Source organism: Puma concolor, chromosome E4 (assembly GCF_028749965.1).
Source record: "Puma concolor isolate L17-30 chromosome E4, mPumCon1.1.hap2, whole genome shotgun sequence".
NCBI classification, from domain to species: domain Eukaryota; kingdom Metazoa; phylum Chordata; class Mammalia; order Carnivora; family Felidae; genus Puma; species Puma concolor.
In genome coordinates, this window is record NC_141683.1 from 9,117,522 (window position 1) to 9,144,268 (window position 26,747).

Consider the following 26,747-nt stretch of genomic DNA (forward strand, 5'->3'; position numbering starts at 1 on the left):
TCTCTCTCTCTTTCTCCCTCTCTCTCAAAATAAATAAACTTTATGAAAGCAAGAAAATTTAAAAAAAAAAAACAAAAAAACCTGACCCTCCACAACTCTGAGTCAGGCTATATGGAGACCCACACTGAGGTCTAAAGAAGTTAGGGGAAGAAGTGATTATGTTGACCCCAGGGGTGAAAAGGGTAAACCAGGGTGTTTTCTCCTTTTTCCTCAAACATGGTGGGAGACTCCCTTAGCCTTCCATCAACACCCCGGCCTCTGGCGAGGTAGCCACCACACATCAGGCGCTCGCTGTGAGCCCCACGCGAGGCTCTGTGCTTGACCTGTGCGACCTCACTTGTCCTCGTCACCTCTGTGAGGGACAAGAACCACGTCTGTGCTGCAGACGAGGAGTCGGGATCTTGGCAGAGTCAAGGAACCTGCCCCGGTCAGGCCGTGCAGCTAGTAGGTGGAGGCCCTGGGATTCAGACCTGGACGGGCCCACTTTTAGCCCGAAGTCGTAAAGAGAAAAGAAGAGAAAACCAATCAGCAGGGCTATCTTGGAAGCCATGAGCCCAGCCTTCATTAGACGTGGAAGAGAGAGGCCCTCTGGACCAAGACTCCCTCCCGGGGAGCCATGTGGAAACTCCCATTGTGTTGGAATGATTATAAAATGGGGGGGGGGGCGTTTATTGCAGCAGGTGCACTTGCCGGGCTCCCCGCACAGACACCCCACCCAGCTCTGCAGGCTTCCTGAGAAGGCCGAGCACAGACCGATGCTGGAGGATAAGCAGATGTCAAGAAGGCAAACCGTGCTGGGGACCGTCTCGGGCCTGGGCTCACTCTCTCGGGAAGCTGGAGGTGGAAGCAGGGGCGGCCGGGGGAGGGCACAGTGAGACCGCCTTCCCTGGTGGGCTCCCCCTGCCCACCTTCCAGACCCTCGGCAAGAGGCAGAGCCAGCTTCTCACACGGGGTTGAGTGAGCCGGGGCGGGGGGGGAGGTCTTGCCAGGCGAGCGAGAGAACACGGGGAGAATGATGGTGCACACGCATTCTCACCTCTTTTCTCTATGGTCGTAAAACCCACCCATAGATCACACCGAAAACCACCGAGAACTTTTGGGGGAAGCTCCTGTCTGCTTGCTCGGCTCCCCCATCCCGGCCAGGCATCTCCCTTCAGTCCTGTGGGAGATTCTCCCACCCCATGACAGCGCTCTGATTTCCCAGCGAACGTTCTCCCCACGCACAACGCAAACCATTCTGCCTCGGGTGAACTTGCCAATGCCGTCGGAACGCGCCCGGGACCTCCTTCCGCAGCTGTTTGTAAAGACCGAGGTCTCTGCGTCCGTCCCGGCGGGAGGGCGAAGGCTCCCTTCTCCTTAGCTTTGCCGGAGCCCCTTTCCCTGCGTGTTAAGCTGCGCGGTACCACCGTATGCTCTTCCCCAGGCCCCTGTGGACAAAACTCCCGTGTCCCCCTGGTTCCCTGCCCTCCGCCCCTGCCCCTGAATCAACGACAGCTCATTGGTAAGAGGTTTTTAATTTCATCTCGGTATGCCATTACGAGTGGAGGAAGGATCTCTAATTGTCTCACTCACATAGGATCTGCTACATTCTCCGACGGATCTCTACAGAAGCCTGCGGAGTGGTAGGCACCTGCAGGACTTCTACTCGCCAGACTGGTTTGGGGTTCTTGGTGGTTTGCATAAATTACAAACAAGAGCACACACAAAAAAATCACACAACACAGACTCTACCGTAAGGGAGCGTGTTCCCTCTGGCCTTGCAGACAATGAAGGGGACAAGTCTCTGTGTCTGAGGCTCTGAAGACCTAGAACGTCCTCAGGAGCGAGGCCAAGCCCAAACGGCCCCCTCAGAGGAGCCCAGGCTGATCCCCACCCCCCCGCCCCCCGTCTTCCCCATCATCTTGTCTGCTTTCTCAGGAGGCATCCCTGCACAGACGTAGCGGGCCCCTAGCACCGCACCTGGAGAACAGGCTGTGAAGTGTCCCTGTGTACAATGGCTGCTGGGGCTTCTGTGCTCCGAGTCCGAAAAGCGAGACAGAGGGAGGAACCCTGCGTCCTCGCTGGATCCCCGCTGCCTCTAAGAGCTCCAGAAGGCTGTTTAAGAAATAGACTCTCTAGAACAGAGGCCAGCAGAGATTTTATGAAAAGAGGCGGACAGAATAGGTAGTAAATATTTTCAGGCTTTCTGGGCCACATACACTGTGCCACATATTTTCTTTCTTTTTTTAAAGAATCCTCTAAAAATGTAAGAGCCACTCTTAGCTGGCAGGCCATAAAACACAGGCCTGCAGGCCGTAGTCGGCCCAATCCCGACTAGAACACCCTAGAACACTCTAGAACACTCTAGACACCCTGTGTCTAGAACACCCTAGAACACTCTAGAACACCACAATGCCCTCTTCCATCTGCTCAGCAGTAGCCTCCTCCCCATGGAAGGACCCTGGCATCCCCCTGAGCTGCCCTGAGCTGGTGTCTCCAGCCGAGGCTTTGCAGAAGGGACCACAGCAGGGAGAGTCACCCTTGGGGTTCGGGCTACGGGCGGCCCCACGGAGCCCCCTTTGCCCAGTGACCGGTCTGGTACTTTAAACAAATATGGGATATTGGTTTCAGCCCTGCTCATGTGTCCTGGGGGTGAATTAAGCCTCAGTGTCCCCCAGTGAGGTAGGTACATACTGTCAGTCTCATCCCACACCCACAGATGCTGAAGTTCAAGAGCAGAACTGACCTTCCTACTGCCTCCCACAGCTACGCGTCAGAATTTAAAAGAAAGCTGAAGAGTCTCGGCTTTACGTTTTCTAAGAACGTGATCAAGGAGTTTTCGGTCCCACCCGAGCCCTGTGATTCGGCCCCAAAGAGAGCAAGAATCCGTGAGAGAATACGGTCAGCCGCACAGAGCTGCTTTCCAGACCCCGTGACGCTCTCGAAAACAGAACTCAGTCAAGCACTCAAAGCTCAGCCGAGCACTCAAAGCTACGGGCCCAGGTGGAGCAGGCCTCTGGCCTCTCTGCCCTGCCAACAAGTCTCTTCGAACTAAAAATAAAGTTTATAAAAGTAAATTATCTCATTTTTATAACTTAAGTGCATCAAGCATTTCCTTAAATATAGTTCACACGGAAAATAAAGTTACTTTTTCTGTACAGTTGGTGCCTGTCATAATTAGGAATAAACTTTGATGATAAAGTATGGAAGGTTACACACTCACACACACATCTATCTGTCCGTCTGTCTGTCTATGGGTATATGGATGGGCAGACGTACGCACCTCTTGACAAGAGCTTCCCCAAAACGGTGGGAAGTTGTTAGGAGTCTCTAGGTACCTAGTTTGCATGAGAATGTCTATATTCAAAGTCCCTGTCCTTAATGAGAAACACGCCTTCATACCTAAGCTAAGACTCTTATTGGAAACATGAAGCTACGCGATCATTGTATATTCAGTCTTTGGAAATGCCGAGCTACATCAGATCATCATACAACAGCATCCCCGACAGAACTCCCTCCCCACCCCACCTCTTCCCTGGCCTCCCCCTCTCTACAGCCGGCCAACCCCTCACATGGTAGGGTTGGTCCGTGTGGGAGCCCAGCCACAGAACTCGAGGGGAAGACTCAAGAGGTAAAGTAAGAATTCTGCATCGAGTACAGGTGGTCAATGGGGTTTCCCACTCTGGACTGCAGGGGCCCAGCTTCTGAGGTTGCTAGGAAACAGTCACCCAGGTTACTGAGGGAGGTGTCGTCACTATCCAGGTCGTGGAAAAGGGGCTCCGCACCTGAAATGAAGATGAAACGGTCATGAGGGTCCAGAAGCAGGGACTCCCTTCGGCGCTGGGAAGCGTAGCGGATTGCAGTGAGTATGAGCTGAGCACAGCCGCCCCCCCCCCCCCCGCCCCCGTGAGGTTTTCTAGTGGATTCTGAGGACGGGGTGGAGGGAGAGCTATGTGAGAGAGTAGGAGGGAGGTAATCCCCGTCCACAGAAGATCTCCCGTGTCCTTTGGGGGCTCGGGTGGAAAGCACGACGACTGAAAACAGTGTAAACTAGGATGTGACAAAGTGCAAACTGGGTGCGGCATGAGCAAACGCCAGAAAGTCTACACAGCAAGGCTGGGGAGTGGGCTGGACATAGCATCGCCAGCTAGAGGGGCTGGGGCAGGGCTCTTAGAGGACTCAGCCCCCAAAATGGTTCTTGGAGGACGACTGGTAAGAAGATAAATGTCAGCGTTGTGGATAAGGCTCAAGAGACCTTGGTGGAAATACAAGTCCCCTCAGACATACCGAGGGCCTGCTGCCTCCCCGAACGTGTCCTGCAGGAGAGACAAGGTTAGGGGACTAATTGACACCCCGGACAGAGAAGACAGTAGGGCAAACTGTGGAACAGCTCGGGGATCTTTGTGACAAGGACCTAGAGGTACGTCTGTCGGACCCTCCACACATTTTATCTGCACGGATCGATCTATGTACATGCAAATGAGCGGCGTTGGTCAGGGAAGCCCCTACAGAGGGCCAGGTCTTAGTCAGCATCTGCTATACGCAGCACGTGGGAAGACAGAATTTTTCTTTGATGAAAGCAGTTGTTTGACAAAATCTGTGGGCTGAGGCACGCCGCTGTCACCCTGTTTTGAAGGCCTGCTGAATAAAACTTTAACTGTAGCTCTCAGTGTAACGGATCACAGATTACCCAGGACAGACGCATTCCATAGGCCACTGACCTCCTCTGTCTAAAAATGTGTTGGGCCCTGAGATTGAACTTCAGACCTCCGCTCCAGAGCTCGCCCACTCCATCAGAGTGCCCAGGCCCCAGCTGCTGTCCGCCCAGCAAGCTTGACAGTTGGGGAGGCTAAGCCATCTCAACACCTGGCATTTAAAGCAACCCCAGTGTTGGTGGAGTGGGAGTTGTGGGGGCGGGGGGGGGGGGCGGACACTTTTCACTTCCCGAATCAGGTTATGTTTCAGGAGTTAATTGAGAGCACCTAAGTAGTATCAGTTGCATTAGAAAATTTGCTCTCTGCGCTTTTCTGTATTTTCTTTCTTTGTCTAAAAGTTTGCTTAATTAAGGCCTTCGGCCTACATCACGGCCGGCATTGCTTGCAAACATGTGGTACCTGGTGTGAAAGGAAAGAAGGGAAATTCGATCACAGCGAACAGGTTTACAATCAAAGTACAGCCTCCTACTTTAACAAGAATCTTTGAAAAGGAGAATAAGTGGGAACATCACTGATGACTGTGGGTACTGGTCTTTCTTCTGCAGCCACTGGTTAGACGATCCAGTGGCATCTTCTGGGCACATATTCTGCTTGTAGCTTCCTTGAGCATCCAGGAACTGCACATGTGTGTTTGGGAGGGAAGGAGAGACCCACGCCAGCGAGCCGTGAGCGGTCCCTGTGGGGCCGGGGCCCATCTTACCGTATGGGTGCATGTGGTCTCCCGGCATCTGTGGGGGGGTGAGGCCCTGTCGGAAGGGGTCTGAGCCGTAGACGCTCTGCTCGATGGCCAGGAGCTGCTGTGGGGTGGGCAGAGCCGTGTAGGGGTTCATGATCCCTTCCATCCCAGCGTTCCCACCGCCATTTGTTTGAGCTGGGGGACAAAGAAGAAGGCAGATCATTCTCCATGTGCAGCCCAGGACCCCAGGCTGGGCGAGAAAGCCGAGCACACCTTCTGAACTTCATACCCCTCACTGCCCAGTGTTCCCGTCCAGCACTGGCCTTTGCTGCAGCTTCATAAGGAGGAGAGAGTGAGAGGGGCTGGTGCACGTGATACAGGGAGCCCCGGACTTGGAGGGCGACACGCCGTATCTGCCATCCCGTCATAGCCCCACTACACCATCTTCTCCACCTGCTTGAACATCCTCACAACGTGGCGGCCGGCTTCCTCAGAGCCAGGGATCCAGCAGAGCACAAAGCAGAAACCGCCACATTTTTTGCGACCTAGCCTCAGAAGCCACACCCTCGGTCACCCCTCATCAGTGTCCGAGGGGGACCTCACAAGGTGCGAACACCGGGTGGTGACACTCATGGAGGGTCATCTTGGCTAGATCTCGCCATGGCAAGATCATTATACGTCCTGAGCCTTGGTTTCCTCACTTATGAAATGGTCAGGAATGAGGTGACATCAGCAGTTTCCAGCCTGTGCCCTACCAAGGGCTATCAGGACCAACCTTGGAGAATAAGGGCAGGGAGGTGCAGTTGAACTTGGAGAGCTTCCTTGAAAGAGATCACAAAACAAACGCGTCTGATGGTACGCACAGGTTTGGCAGCCACTGGAGGTGATGGATCTAAAGATCGTTCCAGAATCACTATACTTGGGGCTCGTCAGTTACGTGGGGTTCATGACACTGGCCCGGCTGACCTCAAGGAGCTGACAGGCAGACTCCATGAGACCGTGTGAATGTGTTTTGGAACAACTTGCTACATTGGTGTATAAAGTTTCAGAGAATAGGGGCCTCACTTCCTGCCTCTACCCTGTGGTCCTCTGAACATGGTTCCATTAACTCTCAGAGACTATTTTCCACCAGCATCTGCCTACTTAAGTCTGGCCTAGGAGCTGCCCTTCGAATTCTTCAAAGTCCCAAGCACTCTGAGTTTGTGTTCTCATAATGCCTCCGTGCATTCTTCCCCCTTCGAGGGTGTTGGCCTATATGGAGTCAACGTGTGTGGCTCTTCCCAAAGCCCTCTCCTATCTGTGACCGTCTCTGAACTTCCCAGGGGCCCAGCACAACGCTGCTGACAGGTGCGATTATCCCACCCTGGGGACAGGTGGCCTGAGGCTCCAGGAGACAGAAAGGCTGGTCCGAGATCAAACAGCTTTGGGGGTGGAGCTGGGGCAGTATTCAGGTCTCCTGACCCACTCACCCCTCCAACCTTCCCCAGTGCCCGTGTCCTTGTTTTCCCTCCCTCTCTCTGAATATCTATCTTGCCGTGAAGATACTGTTTGGCCTAGAAGAGAAGAAGCCAGGAGAACTCTGTGCTGCAAAAGCCCGCGTGTAGACTGAGCCTAGCCCAGGTATTAAGCACGAGGCAAGTCCACGCAAGGACAGGGGCCCTGTCTGGGGGCCTGAGAACAATCTCACAGTCCACGGCCTATTGACTGCGGTCCACAGGCCAGCACGGTGGGAGTTTGTTAAAAATGCAGAATCTCAGCCCCTACCCAAGACTTTAAGAATCAGAATCTGAATTTTATCAAATTTCGAGTGACTTCTGTGCACGTTGGAGGCTGACAATTCCTGTTCTGGGCACAAACAGATCCCTCAGGGAATCCCACTGGGTGGCCTTTGGGGGCGTATCCCTTTAAGAATGACACAGGTGTAAGAGTAGTTTTTTATTATTATTTTTTTTTAATTCCCTTGAAGGGTGCCACAGCCTGTCGCTCTTGACTCCCTGCCCAGTCCTCACAACCACCCCATTAAAAACAACAGCAACAAACGAAGGGGCACACAGGCAGGGAGAGGCAGGGCAGCGTGGCCTAGACGAGCTCAGAATCAGAGAAACATACTCTGGTCCCGACCCCCCGCCTGTTCCTCTAGGACCACGTTCAGCCCTGCAGCGCCCTTGTTTGCTCATCAGTGAGACGGGGAGAGAGTACTTCTCTGCCCCCCCGGGTGGGGGTGCTGTCAGACTCAGGTCAGCACGAGAGCACTCTGTGATCTACACACATGCCCGACGAGGCAGGGGGTTCCTGTTTTTACTATTTTTTCTTTTTTTTTTTTTTTAACGTTTATTTATTTTTGAGACAGAGAGAGACAGAGCATGAACGGCGGGGAAGGTCAGAGAGGGAGACACAGAATCTGAAACAGGCTCCAGGCTCTGAGCTGTCAGCACAGAGCCCGACGCGGGGCTCGAACTCACGGACCGCGAGATCATGACCTGAGCTGAAGCCGGCTGCTTAACTGACCACCCACACGCCCCTGTTTTTACTATTTCATGTTATTCTGGGAGGGGGTCAACCACATGGGTGTTCTCTGTCAGCTGATTTGCAAGGAGGGAGAAAGATCTGGGTGCGTCCTGGGCTCCGCGGGGAGTCCGGCCACAGTCCTGGGGGTTCTGCACACAGTCAGCATCATGGGCCTCAGCCCGGTGCCCTCAACCCTTTCCCAGATCCCCCGGGCTTGGTCCCCAACGGACGAGCCACTCTGGTGTGGACAGGGCTTCGCGGAGCCCAGAAGTGGCATTCAAAGAGCCAGGCAGTGGGCAAGGCCTGGACCCTGGAAGGCCCGGCTAGGAACCTCCCCCCCCACCCACCCCCCTGCTTACCGGAACTCAGCCTCTGGGTGTTCTGCTGGTCCTGCTGTTGCTGCTGCTGTCGCCTAGCCAGCTTCTTCATCTGATGAGGAGAGGGGCGCAGGGTTAGAGTCAGGGGACGGGCAGCGGGCCAGCCTTGTGTGCAAAATAGAAGGACCATGGGACGTCCCGAGCTCTGACTCAGGAAGGGAGCCGAGCTGGAGGAGCCCCAAGTTTGCCCGGGGCCACTGCGGGCTCTGCACCTGCAGCCCTGGGAAGACAGCGGGCTGGGAAGCTGGTCTTCCAGGCACAGGGACTTCCTCTGAGCTGATAAACCTTGCTGCTCATGCCGTGACAGTTTCACGTGCGGTGTAAGCGTGGGGATGCGGGACGCAGCCCGGCTTAGATGTGTGGCAAGCGGCTGCTGACTCACAGGGTGTGACCTGGGATGTGCCCCCAGGCGGTTCCCACCCACTCCCCCACCTGCCACCCCCCGTGTCTGAGATGCCTCCCAGGAGATCCGTGCCTCCAGGTAAGGAGCTGGTCTCCCAAAGCACCCTGTTAATACTAAGACTTCCCAGAAGGAACATTTTAACCCAACGCTTCCCAAACTGTGTTCTGGGAGAAGTCAGGGCTCCGTGAGACCCTAAGAAAAACAAGCAAACAAAAAGTTCTCTCCTGCAACATTTCTCAAGGCTTCAAACTCCTCTGCTTCACGAACACATTAGGCTATGGGGTCTCTTAATCCTATTGAAACGTGGAGTCCTTTCAGGATTGAATACACATCAAGTGCCCTATTCTAAAGAATTCAGTTAGGGCAGTGCTATCTTAACCAATCACAATCAGATAATGAGATATTAACGGATCACCTACTATGGATTAGGACCCCAGACATATGGGCCATGGGCCACATGCATTTTTAGGGACAGAAAACCAATAAATGATCAAGGCAGGGCAGTACAGACCTTGGTAGGATCCAGAGGACAATATGATGGTTGGGGTGTATTTGGGGGGTACTGGGAAAGGTAAGTAAAGGTATTCATCCTACTGTACCAGGGTATCACCTTAGACTTGTGTGCTATGTAGGTTTCTCTTCACAATTTTAAAAGAACTTCGGTATCTGGGTTAAATAAAGGTGAATGAAAGAATCTGCTTTTGTATTCTGGCAGACGGCTAGCCACATTCACAGTCATGGCCACCAGGAAAATCAAAACCATTTCACCAGAACAAACACCCTCTCCTTCCCCTTCTGCAGGGCTGCTGTGGCTGATGTGACTGTGGTCAACAGAATTCATTTAAATTTTTAACTTTATTTTAGACAAAGCATGAGTGGGCGAGAAGGGCAGGGGGTAGAGGCAAAAGAGAGAGAGAGAGAGAGAAAGAGAGAATCTTAAGCAGGCTCCACACTCAGCACTGAGCCCGACATGGGGCTCGATCCCACAACCTTGGGATCATGACCTGAGTCAAAATCCAAAGTCAGATGCTCCACCGACTGGGACACCCAGGGGACCCTCAACAGAATTTCTGAATCAGGAGACCTATGAGTTCTGTTTAGAAAATCCGTCCAACAAGCTCTGGTTGGAAAACCCATCTGCAAGTACGAAGTCCTATTGTATTATTTCAGGAAATGAACCACACAGCGATAGACAGCGGTAAGAAGCAGATTACCTTAGCTCTCTGGTTCTGGAACCACACCTGGACGACACGGACGCTCAGCCCTGTCTCTGCGGCCAGGGTCTCCCTCACCTTGAACATCAGAAATACAGAAACATTGGCATCTCAGAGGAGGGGCTGAACATTCCCTACACGGTGCATAGGGAGGCCGGCCGGCTGCATCCTAGATGGTTGCCGGCTAGTGTTTAAGGTCCAGCCTGATCCCAAACGCAAGACTATTGCTTCCCTTCAAGTGGAGAGAGGTCCTTCACCAGGGGAACAAAGAGAGGAATAAATAATTTAGATGTGCATTCCAAGAGGCATTTCTCAGTTTCTCTTACTCTGGAAATCAGGCCTTCGGACAGTTCTGGAACATTAGCAAAGTTCCATGTGGACTAACCTACTTAAGAAGGATGGAGGGTGAGAATCACTTTATGTAACAAATGGCTCTCTCTTGTTCTCCTCCAACGGAATTCACCGACCTGAACGTCTGGTTTGGTCTCTCATAGCTCTAGGGGGGTTTGGGCGTTTCATGGCCATTCATACTCCCATACCCTGAGTGAGTCAAGAGCCTTCTGGAATCTGGCAGAGCGAAGCAGTCAGCTCTGGCACAGCACATGCGCCATGGCCTCGCAGAAACAGGACAGTCAGGGTCCCTCTAATGACGATACGGGTTTAAAAGCCGCCCTCCGTGCAGGCACGTGGTGAGGTGCGGGCCAGGAGGGAAGAGGCCAAGAGCACAGCCTTCCCAAGAAGGAGTCCGAGAGGCGCTGCCCTGTGGCTTACGTCCTGGGGCGGAGACGGGACTGAAGGCACAGCCGTGAGCACAGCTCTCTGGGGGCCTTGGGAAGGACTCCCCCTTTCATCACACCACTTGGGCCGAGGTTTAGGAGAAGGGAGATGATGAGACCAGATCTTTAAAGCACATCCTTTTGCTAAGCCAACTAAGAGAGCAGTGGGCCCCAGCCCCACCTCCACCTGCTGAAACCCCATCCGTGTTTCAGAGGCCCGGCTCAAAAAGCCACCTGCTCCACAAAGCCTTGCCTGATTCCCCAGACAGGAGAGACCTTTCCCTTACCCGGGCTCCCACGGCTCCCGGCTGCCCCTCCGGTATGGTCCTCACCGCTTCCTCCCCGGTGTTAGTTATGTGCACATGCGTCTCCTCCCCGCCGGCGGCCTACAGCCTGCCCTGGGGACAAGCACTGGGCACAGGGCCATACAGAGGCTGGGAGTCTAGTACATGGAGGATAAGTAATAAACGAGGGAGGTGATCATTCGTCCTCGGGCAAGCCTACTTTGGGGCTATTTCACTTCCTGCCAGCACCACCCCTGAAGCCCAAGGAGCCACAAGGACACAGAAGGAAAGAGGTCTGCAGGGACACTTGTCAGAGGTCACATATCATGGCAGACGATATTACTGTTTCGCAAAGAGCCACCCTCCCTCCGCTGCTCCAATTGGTGGGCCTTCCCCACGCCTCACACGGAGTTAGCCACGTGACTTGCTTTGACTTGCTTTGGGATGTACGAGGAAGTGGCACGTGTGATCCAAGGGGGTGGGCTTGCCTGGTGGGACGTGGCTCCTGCCATCCTCATGAGAACAGTCTGGTCCCTCAGCCTGGAGCCCCAGAGAGACAGGTGGAGAAGGCCTGACCCTGAGCCCAGCTGGGCCACAGCCAAGCCACCGGCCCGGGGCAGGAAAGCCAGGTCTGCAGGAGCCACTGAGACTTTGTTTGTTATTACAGCAAAAGCTGACTAAGAGGGACACAGGAGAAACAGTGCTAAATTTTCAAAAAATGTATTTCCTCCACGAATTTCAGCAAAACAGTTTTCCTATCTGTACTGCGTAAGTAACATCACTGAGCATACAGCAGGCAGTCATTAAATGGCGGGTGCTTAATAAATGGGTGTGGCTCTTTGTGGGAGAGACTGCTTATTGTCTCCAATATCCAATCCCCCCTCCCTCCTATTAGCAGGTGGATCCCAAGCTGCGGCAGGGCACGTGGTCACCCAGATAGACTCATCTCCCAGCCCCACTTGCGGGAAGCGCGGTCACGGGATTCAATTTTGGCCGCCACGGATGAGAGAAAGTGATACAGAGAATCTCGGGGCACGCCCTCAGTAGGCAAATGCTTGCCCTCCACACCCTCCTTCTCCACCATGGTGGCTGGAAACGATGGTGACAGCTAACGCGGCCCCTTGGAACCAATGACGGATAATACAGCTCCCTGCCAGTCTCAGATTGCTCACCTCTGGACTGTGACCGAAGATGGAAGTGAACTCCCACTTCCTTAGACCACAGATGTTCATGGCAGCCCCATCTGTAACGGCCCCAAACTGGAAACAACTCAAACATCCATCAACAGATGACCGGACAAACCAACTGTGGTCCGTCCAGCCACGCGGTGGGATACCGTTCAGCAGCGAAAATGAACGAACTGAGACGTGGATGAACCCCCAAACCACCACTCCGAGTGGAACATACTAGACCAAAAATAGGTAAATAAATACATTCCACAAACCACTGTGTTTTTACTGCCTTTGTTATAGCCTCTGGGTCTATACCCCCAACAGGTACCTGTTCCTATTCTTCCTGCTGCTCTCTGTGTATTGAGCAAGCAGCCAAGCGAAATGGGTACACGTGCACACAAGTACAGGGAGATTCCATCATGGCCCTGGCCACAGCATCAGGGATCTAGAATCTCCAGGAGGGCCACAGGCTACCTGCACAGGCTCGATCTGAACCGCCTCCCCCACCGCCCTGACCCCCAAGTGCACCCATCAACACCCCAGAGGAGTGAAGGGTACACACAGACCAGGGGGGCCCGGCCCCCTTTCCTCCCTTCTTCCCGCCCCCCCACCCCCACCCCCACCCCCGTACCTTCCTGCACGGCTTGGAGGAAACTTCAAATGAGGCTTTGAATGCTCTCCTCTGTTGGGTGGTCAAGATGGTTCTAGGACGTTTGGGGCGCTTATGGTCCTTGCCGTCTTCAGTGGCTCCTTTCCCTGCGCCATGGACTGACTTGCAGAGACTTTCTTCATCATCACTTTTGCCTAAAAGCAGCAGAGAACAATGTGTTAAGTTCTTCGAGGCCGCTTCCTGGAGCTGTATGTTATTCTATAACAAGGCGCTTGGGTCCACGTTCCCAGGATGGCTTTATATGTGAGTGCAATAACCTGCGTGGGGTTGACTCGAAAGGAAGGGGCTAAGGAAAATACTTCCAAAATCCAAAGACAGAAACCACCAAGTCCACCATTTCAGCTCAGAACTTTCTCCCGGAATGGTTGGCCTAGCTCCACACTTCCTAACTGTGCGACTTTGGGCAAGTTACTTAACACTCTCTGACTCAGTTTCCTTATCTACAAAATTGGGGTTGAAGAGAACCTACCGCATCGGGGTTGGAAGGTCTAAATGGGGTCACCCACAAAACACGCAAAATGCTACTTGGGGGCACCTGGCTGGCTCACTCAGTAGAGCCTGCGACTCTTAATCTCAGGGTTGTGAGTTTGAGCCCCATGTTGGGCATGGAGGCTATTTAAAAAAAAAAAAATACTGTTTGGCATATAATAAATGTCCAATAAGCACTGGTTATTATTTCTTAGATGTCTTTTTTTTTAAGTCCAGACCTGGAGAAATTTTGGATAACTTCCTGGACACTGTGTCTGAAATTCGAGCCACTTTCAGGAGTCAGAAAATACTACTGTTCCAAAGGCCATAAGAGGACCAGCGTTCGATTACCTGCGGAATGCACACAACACGGGTAGTTAGAACTGCTCCAGTATAGAATAAGTGACTACCAAAGGAACTGTTTATATTTATGTGGCTTCCTTGATGAGCAGTGACCAATACAAAGAGAACTTCGGAAGCAAGTAAAGCCTTCAGCGCGTGTCACATTCTCTCCCAGGCTACCTCCTGCAGCCCACAGACCTCACACTCCAGACAAGATGCTTCAGGGTCCGGGAAGTCCCCGTGTGAAGGAGGCATTTTCCTTCTTTCAGCATTAAAAGCCACTGGCAGTTATGTGCTCACATCACGCAAACAAGAACCTCGTTTCTGTCCGGGTCCTCACAGCGCTCAGCTGTCTCCTTTCCTCCAGCGGACAGCCTTGTCCCAAGGGCTCTGGTCTCCTGACGCTGCTCCCCTTCGGGACCACCCCCCCCCCGCCCCGCCCTGTGTGGGAGCTGCACATGCTTGTTCATCCCACCCTCCTCCGTAAAGGATACTCATCTGCACGTGCCATCCCGGTTTCGACTTTTGTGGAATGTTCCAGGACAACGGCCTTTTCCGTCTACGAACATTTAAGCGTACACTTGGAACATGAAGGAGCATTAAGCTTTGAGCGCCTTGAGGGCATGGCCCTTTCAATGTCATTGCACGGGTCTGATGTAGGCACACCTGGGGCTCCATCCAGCTCGGCCCCCCGGTGTAAGCACACGGCGCTATGGGAGTGCCATCACGCGCTGTGTCTCGGTTTCCCCACCTGCACCCCTGCAGCGATAGCGCCCAGCCGTGGGCGACTCAGGGGCAATGCTGCTGTGGGCAAAGCAACTAACACGGTCCTGGTGCATAGGAAGCTCGACATTGAGTGGAAGGAACGCCCTTTCCTTTCTGCCTCACTCCCCTGGAGAGTACAGGGGAAAGGCCCAGAAAGACTGAAGAAGAAGAAGAAACCGCATGACAAGGAGTGGCTACTCTGGCATCTTCCCCTCGGAGGTGGCTCTTCCCAAGGCAAATCCAGTCAGGGACCTCAGCCATCCCTCCATAGCAAGGGGTTTGAGGATCTTTCGAGAAGGAGATTTTCAGAATGGCAAGGAAAAACCAAGCACAGAAGAACTAAAAGCCACAGGCAAATAAAAAGACCCCACAAGAAGAGAGACCATAGGAAAAAAAGAAGCCGCCGACTCCCCACCTTCACCCTTGATGGACCCAACATCCACTGCTCGGAGACCCCGCAGAGGCCAGTTCCTTCCACGAAGCCAATAATTCTGTCTGCTGGTGGATTCCTCAGGGTCAAGAGGGTGCTCCTCTGGTAACAGGGAGGACTTCAGTGAGTTTTCTTTGCAAATGGGCCGACACCCCCACCCCCATCCCCACCCCCAGGATCATACAGATCTCCTCTAAGTCCAGGGACTAAAAGGGGTTAAGTCTGGAACAAACGACTGGCAGATCCAGAGTGCGATTGTACAATTCACTACATAGTACACCGGAAACTCCTAGAACACTGTACGTTAACTATACTGGAATCAAAAATAAAAGCTTAATTTTTTAAAAAAAGGGAGTTGGAAAATATAAACCATTTTATCCCAGATTTAAAAAAACATCAAATCCAATTTTATAATTTAGAAACCTCCCATCTTATTCCAGTTTTGTCCATAAAGCGGTATTTGCAAACGTCTTCTGGAGCCAGGCTGATTCTCCTGAAGCCATTCCTCACGCAGCCTGACGCAAATGTTTGTTGATAACTTGGAAAACATAACTACTGAACGTGTAAAGTCTAAAGTCATGCTAGATTCCTTGATGATGGCTCATCTCCGTGGCCATCATTTGGGAAAGCAATGCGGTATAGATAACACATGGGCTCGAGAGTCCCAAAACTCAGGCTTAAACTTGGGTTCTACCAGTTAGGATGTGTGATTTGGCCCAAATTTCTCAAGGCTCCATTTTCTCATCAGGGGAAGTGACAGCATCCCTGGAGTTCCATGAGATGATACGTGTGTAAAAGGTTTAGCGTGGTGTAGAAGGTAACAGGTGCTTGGTAAATCATCATCACCATCATCATGACCACTACTCCAACATAAGAGAAGTATTCTTGATCGAGACGCATGTTTTCTGTTAATAATAGCTGCCTGTTTTCGGGAGTCTGAGTTAAGGGTTTACGAAGCCAGTGTTCACTTCTCTCTTGGCAGACGTGACCCCAGCCAATGCTGTGAGTCGGGTTTTGCAGAATGTGAGTGTGTCCTTGCGAGAAGGAAGGTGAAGGGAGGGAGAGGGATTGGGCTGGTTCCAGAAGGAAGACGTTAACCGCTGAGGTTTGTTCGGAGCCCCAGAGGCAGGGTGACGGAGGCACCACCCCCACCCCCCCACCCCGGCCCCGTGTCGCTGAATCTGTATGTCTGCTTGTCTGGGATACGGGCACCTTCCCCAGGAGCGCTATTCTATCCTGAACAATGGGGAGGGGGGAACAGAACTACCTCCCAGGATAACCCCGGCTGCCCACTTCTGGAGGATGTGGAGAGCACCGATGCTCTCATTCATCCTCCCCACACCCCTATAAGAGGAGAGACGAAAACATCTGTTTTCAGGAGAGGGGGGCCGGGGGTGAGGGAGGAAGGGCAGGAGGGGGAGGACAGAAAGGAGATTAAGATTTGTCTCCGGGGTTTCTATTGCTTTTGTGGGTACACTTTCTCCCTATTTTATTCCTCCTTTCTGCTACTAATTTCTCTCTCTCTCTCTCTCTCTCTCTGTTCCCTCAGGTCCCACATTTTGCCTTCCAAGAGCCCTTCATGCTCTAGGCCAGGGGCCTACAAACTTTTTTTTTTTTTTTTTTTTGGTAAAAGACCAGAGAGTAAGTATTTTACTCTTCAAAAGCCTTAAAGTCTCTACTGCAATGACTCAACCTTGGTAGTGCCATGGTAGTGCAAAAGCCACACTACAACAGGTGTGGCTGTGTTCCAATAAAACAGTATTCCAAAAAACAGGCACTAGGCCAGATTAGGCCTGCATGCCACAGTTTGCTGGCCCCTCGTCCAGACCTCTCTTGACCTCCTCCTATTTTCCATCAAAACTGACATATCCTACGTCCCAGTCTTTCGGGTTCTGACTCTGGGGACAGGAAGCACTCAGGTGACACGGAGGAGTCCATGATTAGCAGAGCTTGATGTGTTTGTTCTCTCCCACCGTCAAAAACGTAGATGCACTGAACACAAAATGCCTCCAACCAAACAGTCACCGCTGTGGAATTTCAGGTGTCCTGGCAGATCCGAGCGAGGGAGATTATGAAGACCGAGCACGGAGAGGCCTTTTGGCACCTCTCAAAGTGCCGACAGGTGCTGCGACCCAGCTGCCAAGGGGAACTCAGGCCATCGCTAACCACCTCCTTGCTTTTATCTGCTGTGTTGTAAATATTGCGGGCATAACGGTGCCCTCTAACTGTCTTGGGGAATTTCCAGGCTGTTCCTGGGATGTTCACGGAGGCTCCCTGCCTCCTCCTGCAGCAAGGCCAGGCCTGTCTGACCCTGACCCCAAGTTCTCCATAAAAATACACTGGGGCACCTAGGTGGCTCAGTCGGTTAAGCGTCTGACTTCGGCTCAGGTCATGATCTCATGGTCTGTGAGTTCGAGCCCTGTGTTGGGCTCTGGGCTGACAACTCAGAGCCTGGAGCCTGCTTCGGATTCTGTGTCTCCCTCTCTCTCTGCCCCTCCCCCGCTCACGCTCTGTCTCTATCAAAAATAAAATGTAAAAAAAAAATTTTTTTAAAAACACACAACGCCTGAAATACACCCTTAATCGATTTGTCCGAGAGAAAGAAAAAGTTCTAAGAGAGCTAGGAAATTCCTCCCAGGACCCGCAGGAGCACTGGGGAGTAGAAGACGGAGAGGAACCTTCAAACAGCAGAGCCGTGGGAGGAGAGGCAGGAGGGCCCCTCTCTGTTGCCAGAGGCTCCCACACCCAGATGCAGGCCAGAGCGATCCCTCATAATTTAAGCTGACACCCCTCAGTGGAGATGAAAGGAACACTACTCGCTGTCTCCGACAACAAATGTCAGCATCCCTGGAGGCCATTTAGACACAAACACAGCATAAATCTGACTCCTAGTGGGGAAGGCCAGAGATTAAGTCTCCTTGCACAGCCTAACAGAGTGAAATGAATTTGCTTGGCATAAAGTTTGAACATGTTTCTCAGGGTCTTTCTTTCCCTTTTCTCATAAAAAAAAAAAAAAAAATCTGGAATGGTTCAGGGCTGTTGCTTCCCCCTTGCCTGGCCCTCCCACTCGTTTATGACATAAGGAATCACAGATGAAAAGCACCAGCCATGGTTTATGGCCCCGAGACGGGCTGCCCTACCTGTGGGGCCTCGGAGATTCATTTCAGGTTGTTGGAAAAATCCCAACGGCCCATAAACAGGGAAAGAGATATCTGAGCTTGGCCCCGGGCGGTGAGGGTGAGGGAGGGGGGCAGAGACCCTCATGGTAGGGAAGGGAGAGGCAGGAACGGGCCTTAGATGCCTCCCCAGCGATGAGCCTCATAAACGTCCTTCAAGCTGGGGGAGGAGAGGAAGGGTCTGGGACTCGCTGGGGGGGGGCGAGGGAGGGGGAGGGAAGGAAGGAAGGGCGGAATTTATGAAGACAGGGTATATGAAGACAGGAAGCTATCTCGGTCACTGCCCTGCGCTACAGGATTGGAATTGCATTCTCCCCGAACACGGCAACAGTTAAGTCCAGATGCCGCAGCATCTAAAATCCAACAGGCAAGAAGGAAAGTCCTCTAGAAAAGTAAAGTCCCTCCAGCTACTGTTTGAAACCGCCTTACACGCGGCTCTTCGAGGAGGTCTCGACTCAGACCCAACTCAGGTTCCTATGAAAGATCTGACTTGGAACTGGTTCATTTCGTCAGGCACTGTACGGGGACCATTCTGGGACACGCAGATGATGAAGATTCAGCCTCTGTCTCCCACGGACATTGAAAGGTCAGGTGTATCAGGTGAATATACAAAATATAGTAAAACGTAACTGTGGCCATGAAATAGGACAGCTGGATGCTAGCCTTCATTTCGCTCCTCAGCTGTATCCCCTTGGATGAAATTCCCTACATCTCTAAGACCGAATTTCTTCATCCACAAGATAACAAGAATCCTTTCCTCTTACCTAATACTCGGCATGCAGTCATTTTACAATTGCATTGGTTCATTGTCCCTATCACAACACTATGAGGCAGGAAATGTATGTATATGTGTGTGTGTGTGTGTGTGTGTGTGTGTGTGTATACATACATATATATATGTACATATATATACATACATATATATATATATGTATGTATATATATATTATAGATGAGTAAACTGAGGCCCCAGGCAGAGCGTAGCGTTGCCCGAGGGCACACAGTGGGGATGCTCTGTCTGGTGCCCCCATGCCCCCCCTCCCTGCCTAAGCTGCCTCATGGGATTGTGACAAAGATCCAAGGGTGCCTGATATTTGCAAAATATCAGGTACTGCCCAACCGCAGCCGGCGTCCCTGTTATTAAAGAGCGAGGAAAGAAAGGCTCACGGGCAAGGCTTTCTCTGGGGTGGGTCATCCACCTGGAGCTCCTGCTGGAAAGCCATTCTCTTCAGTCCAAGAGGGACGGAGCCTCCCCTCCATCCCCACACGTGCCCCACCACTGCGATCCCCACAAAGATCTCCAGTCTTAAGGCGCTAAGCCCTTCCAGAGCAGAGCACACAGAAGCCAAGTGCCCTCCTGAGTCAGGCCGGAGGTAACGTGTCCCAGAAAGGCACCTTTGTTCAGCGATGCCCACCATGGGTGGGGGGCTTCTGTGCCAGGCAGAGGGAGGGGCCAGCCAGGACCCCGGAGGGAGGGACATCTCCACTCCTGGGAATTACCTTAGATTTGCATCAGTTTGGGGTCTTTTTACATCTGAATAGGCTTTATGCTAATACCTACCCTGCCTCTTCACACACACACACACACACACACACACACACACACACACACTGCATCCTTTCCTGAGTTCCTCCATTGCTTTCCCCGTTTTAATAAAAGTACATTTACATGCCATCCAAACTGTTAAGCACTGGTGCAAACGTTCTCACTGCCTCTATGCATAGATTTGTCGTATATGGAGAGACGAATAACCAGGATATCAGAAGACTCCTCTATACCAACATCACTAAACAAAAGCCATAACTTGTGTAGTTTTGATGTGGCTAGTACCAGAGAGGGGGACTGGAAGCTTCTAACAAGTCAAATCAGGTATTGGGGGCCCAGCGCTCAGCCTCAATAAAAGCTCATTAATCCAGCTGCCCAGTGATTCACTAGGCATGGGCTGTGATACGCATAACACTGTACTAGGTTAATATTAATAAGGTTGGAGTGCATTTGCTCTGGTTTAGGAACACTTAGGTGGATCGAATACTATATCTCTTTGAAGTAGTCCAATTTTGCTGCATTAATTATCTTCAGGAGGATAAAGTTATCTGAGAAAATGAAATTGTTTAAGTCAGGGTCAGGAGATAAAGGGTTCTCTCTCCAAATTAAAAAGAGAACCAGACAACCATCCTCGAGGTGACTGGGGAGTTGAGTGAGTTGGATGACACTGTAAATGGCCTCACTGTGGCAGGGAATCCTCTCTGGACAAGTTCATTGTGGACTTCATCATACACAGAAGTTGCCTGGATGACCACAGCTGATCTGACTGCCCGTGTGCCCTTGGCAGAGACATCCCGGTGGTGATTAGGCCCTCTGCTGGTTTGAAGAGGCAGGCTGAGGCCAGTACCCACCCAGGTCTGTGCCTTCAGACTCCAGTCCATTCCACAGACCAATGAGAGACTCAAAAGAGCAAAGTGAGGTCAGACACACAGTATCTACTGACCTCCACCACTCACTGGCTACGTGATCTAAGGTAAAGGACCTATCCCCCCTGAGCCCTACCTTCCTAAGTTGTAAAATCAGGGGAAGAAAGACCTGCCACGCCTCCCTAACAGGGTTGTAAGAACTCAAAAGCAGAAGTAGGTAAAAGCCCTTAAAAAAATTGTAAAATACTATAAAAATGCAAGATATTTTCAATATTTTCATTTTTACTAGGTCTCTTGACTGCTTATGAACCTACTGCATACCCCCACTGTGAAACCCACACTCCCCATATGGGATGTCCCATCATTCCACAACTACATCTGGGTGTGTGCCTACCACACCCGGGCTTTTTTCCAGACACGGGGTGAGGAGGAGTGGACAACAGCAATAAAGTCTCTGCCTTCCTACCTCTATTGGGAGAAGACAGGCAATGAATAAAGAAAGAAAACCATAATTCAGCCCACGACCATGTTAAATATGCCAGGAATAAAACAAAATAGAGCAACAGGCTAGAGAATGACTGGGGAGGGGAGGGAATACTTGTTTTAGTGCCAGAATTCTGTACCGAAAGACCCGAATCTCCTGAGGACACCCTCACCTGTCTTCCATGACAGTTCTTTTCTTTTCCAAAAACCCTGAGCCCATGTTTGTCTGCCTCAAACGTTTTAGAGACCCAAGAATATTCAAATTATATATTGCTTTACATTCTCTAACCACTGGAGCTGAAAAGAATACTATAAACTCTTAAGTGTGGATTTTTTGAAACAAGTGCTGCCCTGGACTAGTAGGAGAGTCCTGTCAGGCCATACTTCTGGAAGTAGTATAGCAAAGGGGTGAAAAGCATGGCTTTACCCTCGAATATTTTACTCCATCATTTTATCATTTAGCTGGTGCCCTTGACCAACATGCCGGCATTAAGTCTTGGTCTTCCCATCTATAAAATAGGGTTAAACACACCTGCCCAAAGGCTAGTAATAATAAATTAGACCACTGATGTATAGTATTTATGTACTAAGCTTATGGTAAGAACTTAATGCTCGCTAAATAAATATTATCATTGGAATTTTGTATATCTTCCATAGAGCTAGAATAAGCTTCTAGAAAACAGACACATTGAAATAATCTTCCGATCCTCTGTGACAGGCTGAGCACTCAGGAGATTAGCAATCAGTTGTTAAATAGCTCACGTCTGATTAATACAGAACGGACAGAACGAAGCCAAAAGTCACGGTCGCGATGCATGGCACACCGCACAGTCCTGTCTTCCCATTTTTCACAAATCCATTCACCAATGCCAACCAACTTCCTGTGGCTGGAGAAATTACTGGAGAATTATTAGTTACCTCCATACTTGAGGGCTCAGCGGGGATGAAAAGTTCGCCCCTTAAACTACGATCTGAATTTCTCTTTCACACTGATATTGACCCCACAGATGGCCCTCTGTTCCATCAGTACCCACCCAGTATGTTTTCATGAGAAGAGAACAGGCCATAAAGAAAGAGAAACCCAAAATTATGATAATTAGGGATAAAGGCCAGAAGAAGGGACACCAAAGAAAAGAAAATGGAAATGTGGACAGAGAGGGGCCAACATTGCAGAGCAGGGACCACAGTATGATTTGTCCTCCAGCCAGTCATCCGGAGACTGGAACATATGGTCCCCAAGGACAGCTGTGGGGAGAAGCGGGCACTCGGCCAGGAGGCCCTCAGCCCTCTCGGGTGGGGCTGCCCTTCCTAAGTGAGAGATCTTCAACAGACATTCTCATGGCCACGGTTCTTCGCGGGTGAAAACGTAAGATTGGGTGAGGAAACCATATTTTTTGCAGAAAGAGCTTTCCCTACATTAACTATAAATACTACAACTGTGTGCAGTGAACTCCACTATAGCCATTTAGAGAGGATTTATGGTTATCACCCTTAAGTGAAACTGGGTGTCCGGAGTTGATCTTGATGTTGAGGAAATCACTGCTAATAGCACCATCGTAAACACTTCGCGTAATGAGCTAGCTTTGACTTTCTTAACATTTTTTAACGTTTGTTTATTTTAGAGAGAGAGAGACATAGAGCATGAGTGGGGGAGGGGCAGAGGGAGAGGGAGACCCAGAATCCGAAGCGGGCTCCAGGCTCCGAGCTGTCCGCACAGAGCCCGACGCGGGGCTCGAACTCAGGAACCGCGAGGTCATGACCCAAGCCGAAGTCAGACACTCAACCAACCGAGTTACCCACGTGCCCGGCTGGGTTTGAGTTTCTAAGGGTAAAAAGTCTTCTGGATACTGTCATTACTGGTAAATTATAAAGTTTATTGTTGAAATAAGGTAAGAGGAAGAATACCGGTGCTCTGAACATAAGACCACCATAATTAAGCTGCTTAAGCACAGATTGCTGGGCCTTTCTCTCTGGGACCAGGGGCCTTCTCCCCAGTAGGTCTGGGAGGGCTCTGAGACTTTGCAATTCTAATGATCTCCCAGGTGATGCTGATGTTACTGGTCCAGAAACCACACTTTGAGAATTACTGACCTAGAACATTCCTCCCTCTCTTTCCCTACCCCTACCCCTGCATGTATAATACACAGGGAGGACCAGCAATCATAGTACATTTCTTCCCAGTTTTTATCAGGAAAAAATTGACATCCATTGTTGTATAACTTTAAGGCGTACACACGATGATTTAACTTATGTATATTGTGAAATTATTACCTCGATAGGTTCTTCTAACATCTACCTTCTCTATAGATGCAACAAAAGGAAAGGAAAATACTTTCTCCTTGTGATGAGAACTCTTGGGACTTACTCTCTTAACAACTTCCCATGTACCACACAGCAGTGTTAGCTGTTGTCATCATATGGTTCATTCCAGAAGTTTGTACCATTTGATCACCTTCAAGTCTACTGACCCCCCAACTCTCCCCTCTGGTATCCACCAGTCTGACCTTCTTTTCTATAAGCTTGTGTTTTTGTTTTGTTTTTATTTTTTTTTAGATCCACCTATGAGATCATACAGTATTTGTCTTTGTCTGACCCATTTCACTTTGCATAATGCCTTCAGGGTCGAAAACCATGTTGTCACAAATGATAGGACTGCCTGGTTTCTAAGGGCTGAATCATATTCTATTGTGTATATATACCTCAACCTCTTTGTCCATTCACCCATCAATGGACGCTTAGGTTTCCATGTCTTGGCTACTACAAATAATGCTGCTGTGAACACAGAAGTCCAGAGAGCTTTTCAAGATCCTGATTTCAATTCTTTTGGATAAACACCCAGAGGCAGAATAACTGTATCATAGGATAGTTCTGTATTTAATTTTCTGAGGAACCTCCAGTCTGCTTTCCATCGCGTCCGCACCAATTTACATTCCCGCCGACAGTGCACGAGGAGTCCCTTTTCTCCACATCCTCACCAGCATTTGCTATCTTTTGCCCTTTTGATCATGGCCATTGTTACAGAGGTGAGGTGACATCTCACTGTAATTCTGATTTGCATTTCCTCAATGCTTGGCGATGTTGAGCAACATTTCTATTCAGATCATTTGCCCATTTTTAAATCGGGTTATTTGGGGGTTTTTGCTATTGAGTTGTAAGAGTTCTTTATATATTTTGAATATTAACTCCTTATCAGAAATATGGTTTGCAAATACCTCCTCCCATTCCGTAGCTTGCCTTTTCATTTTGTTGATGGTCCCTTTCGGGGGGTGCAGCAGCTTTTTAGTTTGAAGTAGTTCCCTTGTCTATTTTTTCTTTTATCGCTTGTGCTTTGGTGTTCTATCTAAAAAATCATTACCAAGACCCATGTCAAAAAGATTTGCTCCTGTTTTCTTCTAGGAGTTTCATGGCTTCAGGTCATGCATTTAAGTCCTCCAATCTATTTTGACTTAATTTTTGTGAGTGGAGTAAAATCTGAGTCCAGTTTGATTCTTACAAATGTGAATATCTAATTATCCCAGCACCACTTACTGAAGAGACTTATCTTTTCTCTATTAAGTATTCTTGACTTCCTTGTCAAATATTAGTTGACTGGATATGTTTGGGTTTACTTCTGGGTTCTTGATTCTGTTCCATTGGTCTATTTGCCTGAAGCACGATAAACAATCCCAAGCAAAAGCCTGCTTGGCATTCTCTCTCTGCACCTCCCTGCTTTCTCTTTTGCTCTCTCCCTCTCTCTCTCTCTCTCTCAAAATAAATAAGTAAACTTAAAAAAAAAAAGATTTTCTAGATATAAAATCATGTCTTCTGCATATGGAGACAATTTTATGTCTTCCTTTTCAACTGATACATTTTATTTCATTTTCTTGCCTGACTGCTCTAGCTAGGACTTCCAGTACTATGTTGAATAGGAATGGTGAGAGTGGGGATCCCTATCTTGTTCCTAATCATAGAGGAAAACTCTCAACTTTTCACCACTGAGTATTATGGTAGCTATGGATTTGTCATATATGGCCTTTACTGTGTTGAGAGATGTTTTTATGCCTGATTTGTTAAGAGTTTTTATCATGAATGGATGCTGAATTTTGTTGACTGCTTTTTAAGCATCTACTGAGATGATCCTATCATTTTTTTCATTATATTAATATGGTGTAGCACACTGATTGATTTGCATTTGTGTAACGATCCTTGCATCTCAGGGATAAATCCCATGTAATTATGGTGAATGATCCTTCTAATGTGCTAGTGAATTTGGTTTGCTAGTATTTTACTGAGAATTTCTGCATCTATCTTCATCAGGAACACTGACCTGTGGTCTTTACGTAGTATCCTTTTCTGTTTTTTTTGGTATGAGGATAATGCTGGCCTTGTAAAATGAGTCTGGGCATGTTCCCTTCTTGCCAATTTTTTGGAAGAGTGAGAAGGACTGATGTTAATTCCTAAAATGTTTGGCAAAATTCACCAGGGAAGCCATTTGGTCCTGAGGGGTTTTTTTGTTTGTGTTTTTGGAAGATTTTTGTTACTGATTCAATCTCCTCACTAGTCATCGGTCTAGTCAGATCTATTTCTTCCTGATTCAATCTTGGTAAGTTATATATTTCTAAGAATTTTTCCTTTTCTTCTTGATTGTCCAGTTTGTTGGCATAGAGTTTTTCACAGTAGTCTCATCATCCTTTGAATTTCTGTACTATTGCTTGTAATGCCTCCATTTTCATTTATAATTTTGTTCATTTGGATTTTTTCTCTTTTTTCCCTGATTAGTTTAGTTAAGGGGTTGTCAATTTTGTTTGTCTTTTCAAAGAATCAACCGTTAGCGTGGTTTATCTTTTCTGGTTTTTTATTTTTCATTCTCTATTAATTCTGCTTTAAGCTTTATTATTTCCTTTTTCTGCAAACATTGGACTCAGTCTGTTGTTTTTCTATTTCCTTGAGGCATAGAGTTAGACTGTTTATTTGGGATCTTTCTTATGTAATAGAGGGGTTTGTTGCTATGAATTTCCCTCTTGGAGTTGCTTTTGTTGCACCCCATAAGTTCTGAGGTGTTTTTTCCATTTTCCTTTTTCTCAAAAAAAAAAATTTCCCCATTAATTTTTTCTTTGACTCATTGGATCTGGATGTCCATTTCTCAGGTCTGGAAAAATCCAGCCATTATTGCTTTAAGCATACTTCCTGTCCCTTTCTCTTTCTCTTCTCCTTCTGGAATTCCCATAATGAAAACATTGTTTCTTTTCATTGTGTTCTATAATTCCCACAGGGTTTCTTCACTTTTTTTCATTTTTCTTTTTGCTCCTCTGACTGGGTAATTTCTTTCTTTTTTTTTTTTTTTTAATGTTTATTTATTTTTGAGAAAGAGAGACAGAGCATGGGCACGGGAGGGGAAGAGAGAGAGGGAGACACAGAATATGAAGCAGGCTCCAGGCTCTGAGCTGTCAGCACAGAACCCGATGCAGGGCTTGAACTCATAAACCTCAAGATCATGACCTGAGCCGAAGTCGGATGCTTAACTGACTGAGCACCCAGGCGCCCCTGACTGGGTAATTTCTAATGTCCTATCCTCCAGATCACTAATTCTTTCTTCTGCATGGCTGAGTCTACTTTTGAAACTTTCTATTGAATTCTTCAGTTCAGCTATTGTATTTTTCAACTCTAGAAGTATTATTTGGGTTTTTTGATGGTTGCTATTTCCTTGTCAAACTTCTGGTTCTGTTCATGCATTGTTTTCCTAATTTTGTCACATTGTCTCTGTTTTCCTTTTTTTTTTTTTTTTAAGTTTAATTATTTTGAGAGAGAGAATCCCAAGCAGGCTCTGTGCTATCAGCATGGATCCCAACGCAGGGCTCGATCCCACAAATGAACCATGAGATCATGACCTGACCTGAAATCAAGAGTCAGATGCCCAA

At 49.4% G+C, this 26,747-nt stretch overlaps 1 protein-coding gene across 2 annotated transcripts in view; it reads right to left on the reverse strand.

Moving 5' to 3' along the window:
• Nucleotides 1-1,498: 1,498 nt before the first annotated feature.
• LMX1A (LIM homeobox transcription factor 1 alpha) overlaps nucleotides 1,499-26,747 on the reverse strand; it is a 159,352-nt gene continuing 134,103 nt past the window's right edge. For both annotated transcript variants that reach the window (XM_086694732.1, XM_086694731.1), the window contains exons 5-9: nucleotides 12,736-12,908; nucleotides 9,873-9,950; nucleotides 8,238-8,307; nucleotides 5,395-5,565; nucleotides 1,499-3,764 (exon numbers count right to left, since the gene is read on the reverse strand). In XM_086694732.1, the coding sequence (XP_086550858.1) occupies nucleotides 3,604-3,764; nucleotides 5,395-5,565; nucleotides 8,238-8,307; nucleotides 9,873-9,950; nucleotides 12,736-12,908 (653 nt within the window). In that variant the 3' untranslated portion in view covers nucleotides 1,499-3,603. The remainder of the gene's footprint in view (nucleotides 3,765-5,394; nucleotides 5,566-8,237; nucleotides 8,308-9,872; nucleotides 9,951-12,735; nucleotides 12,909-26,747) is intronic.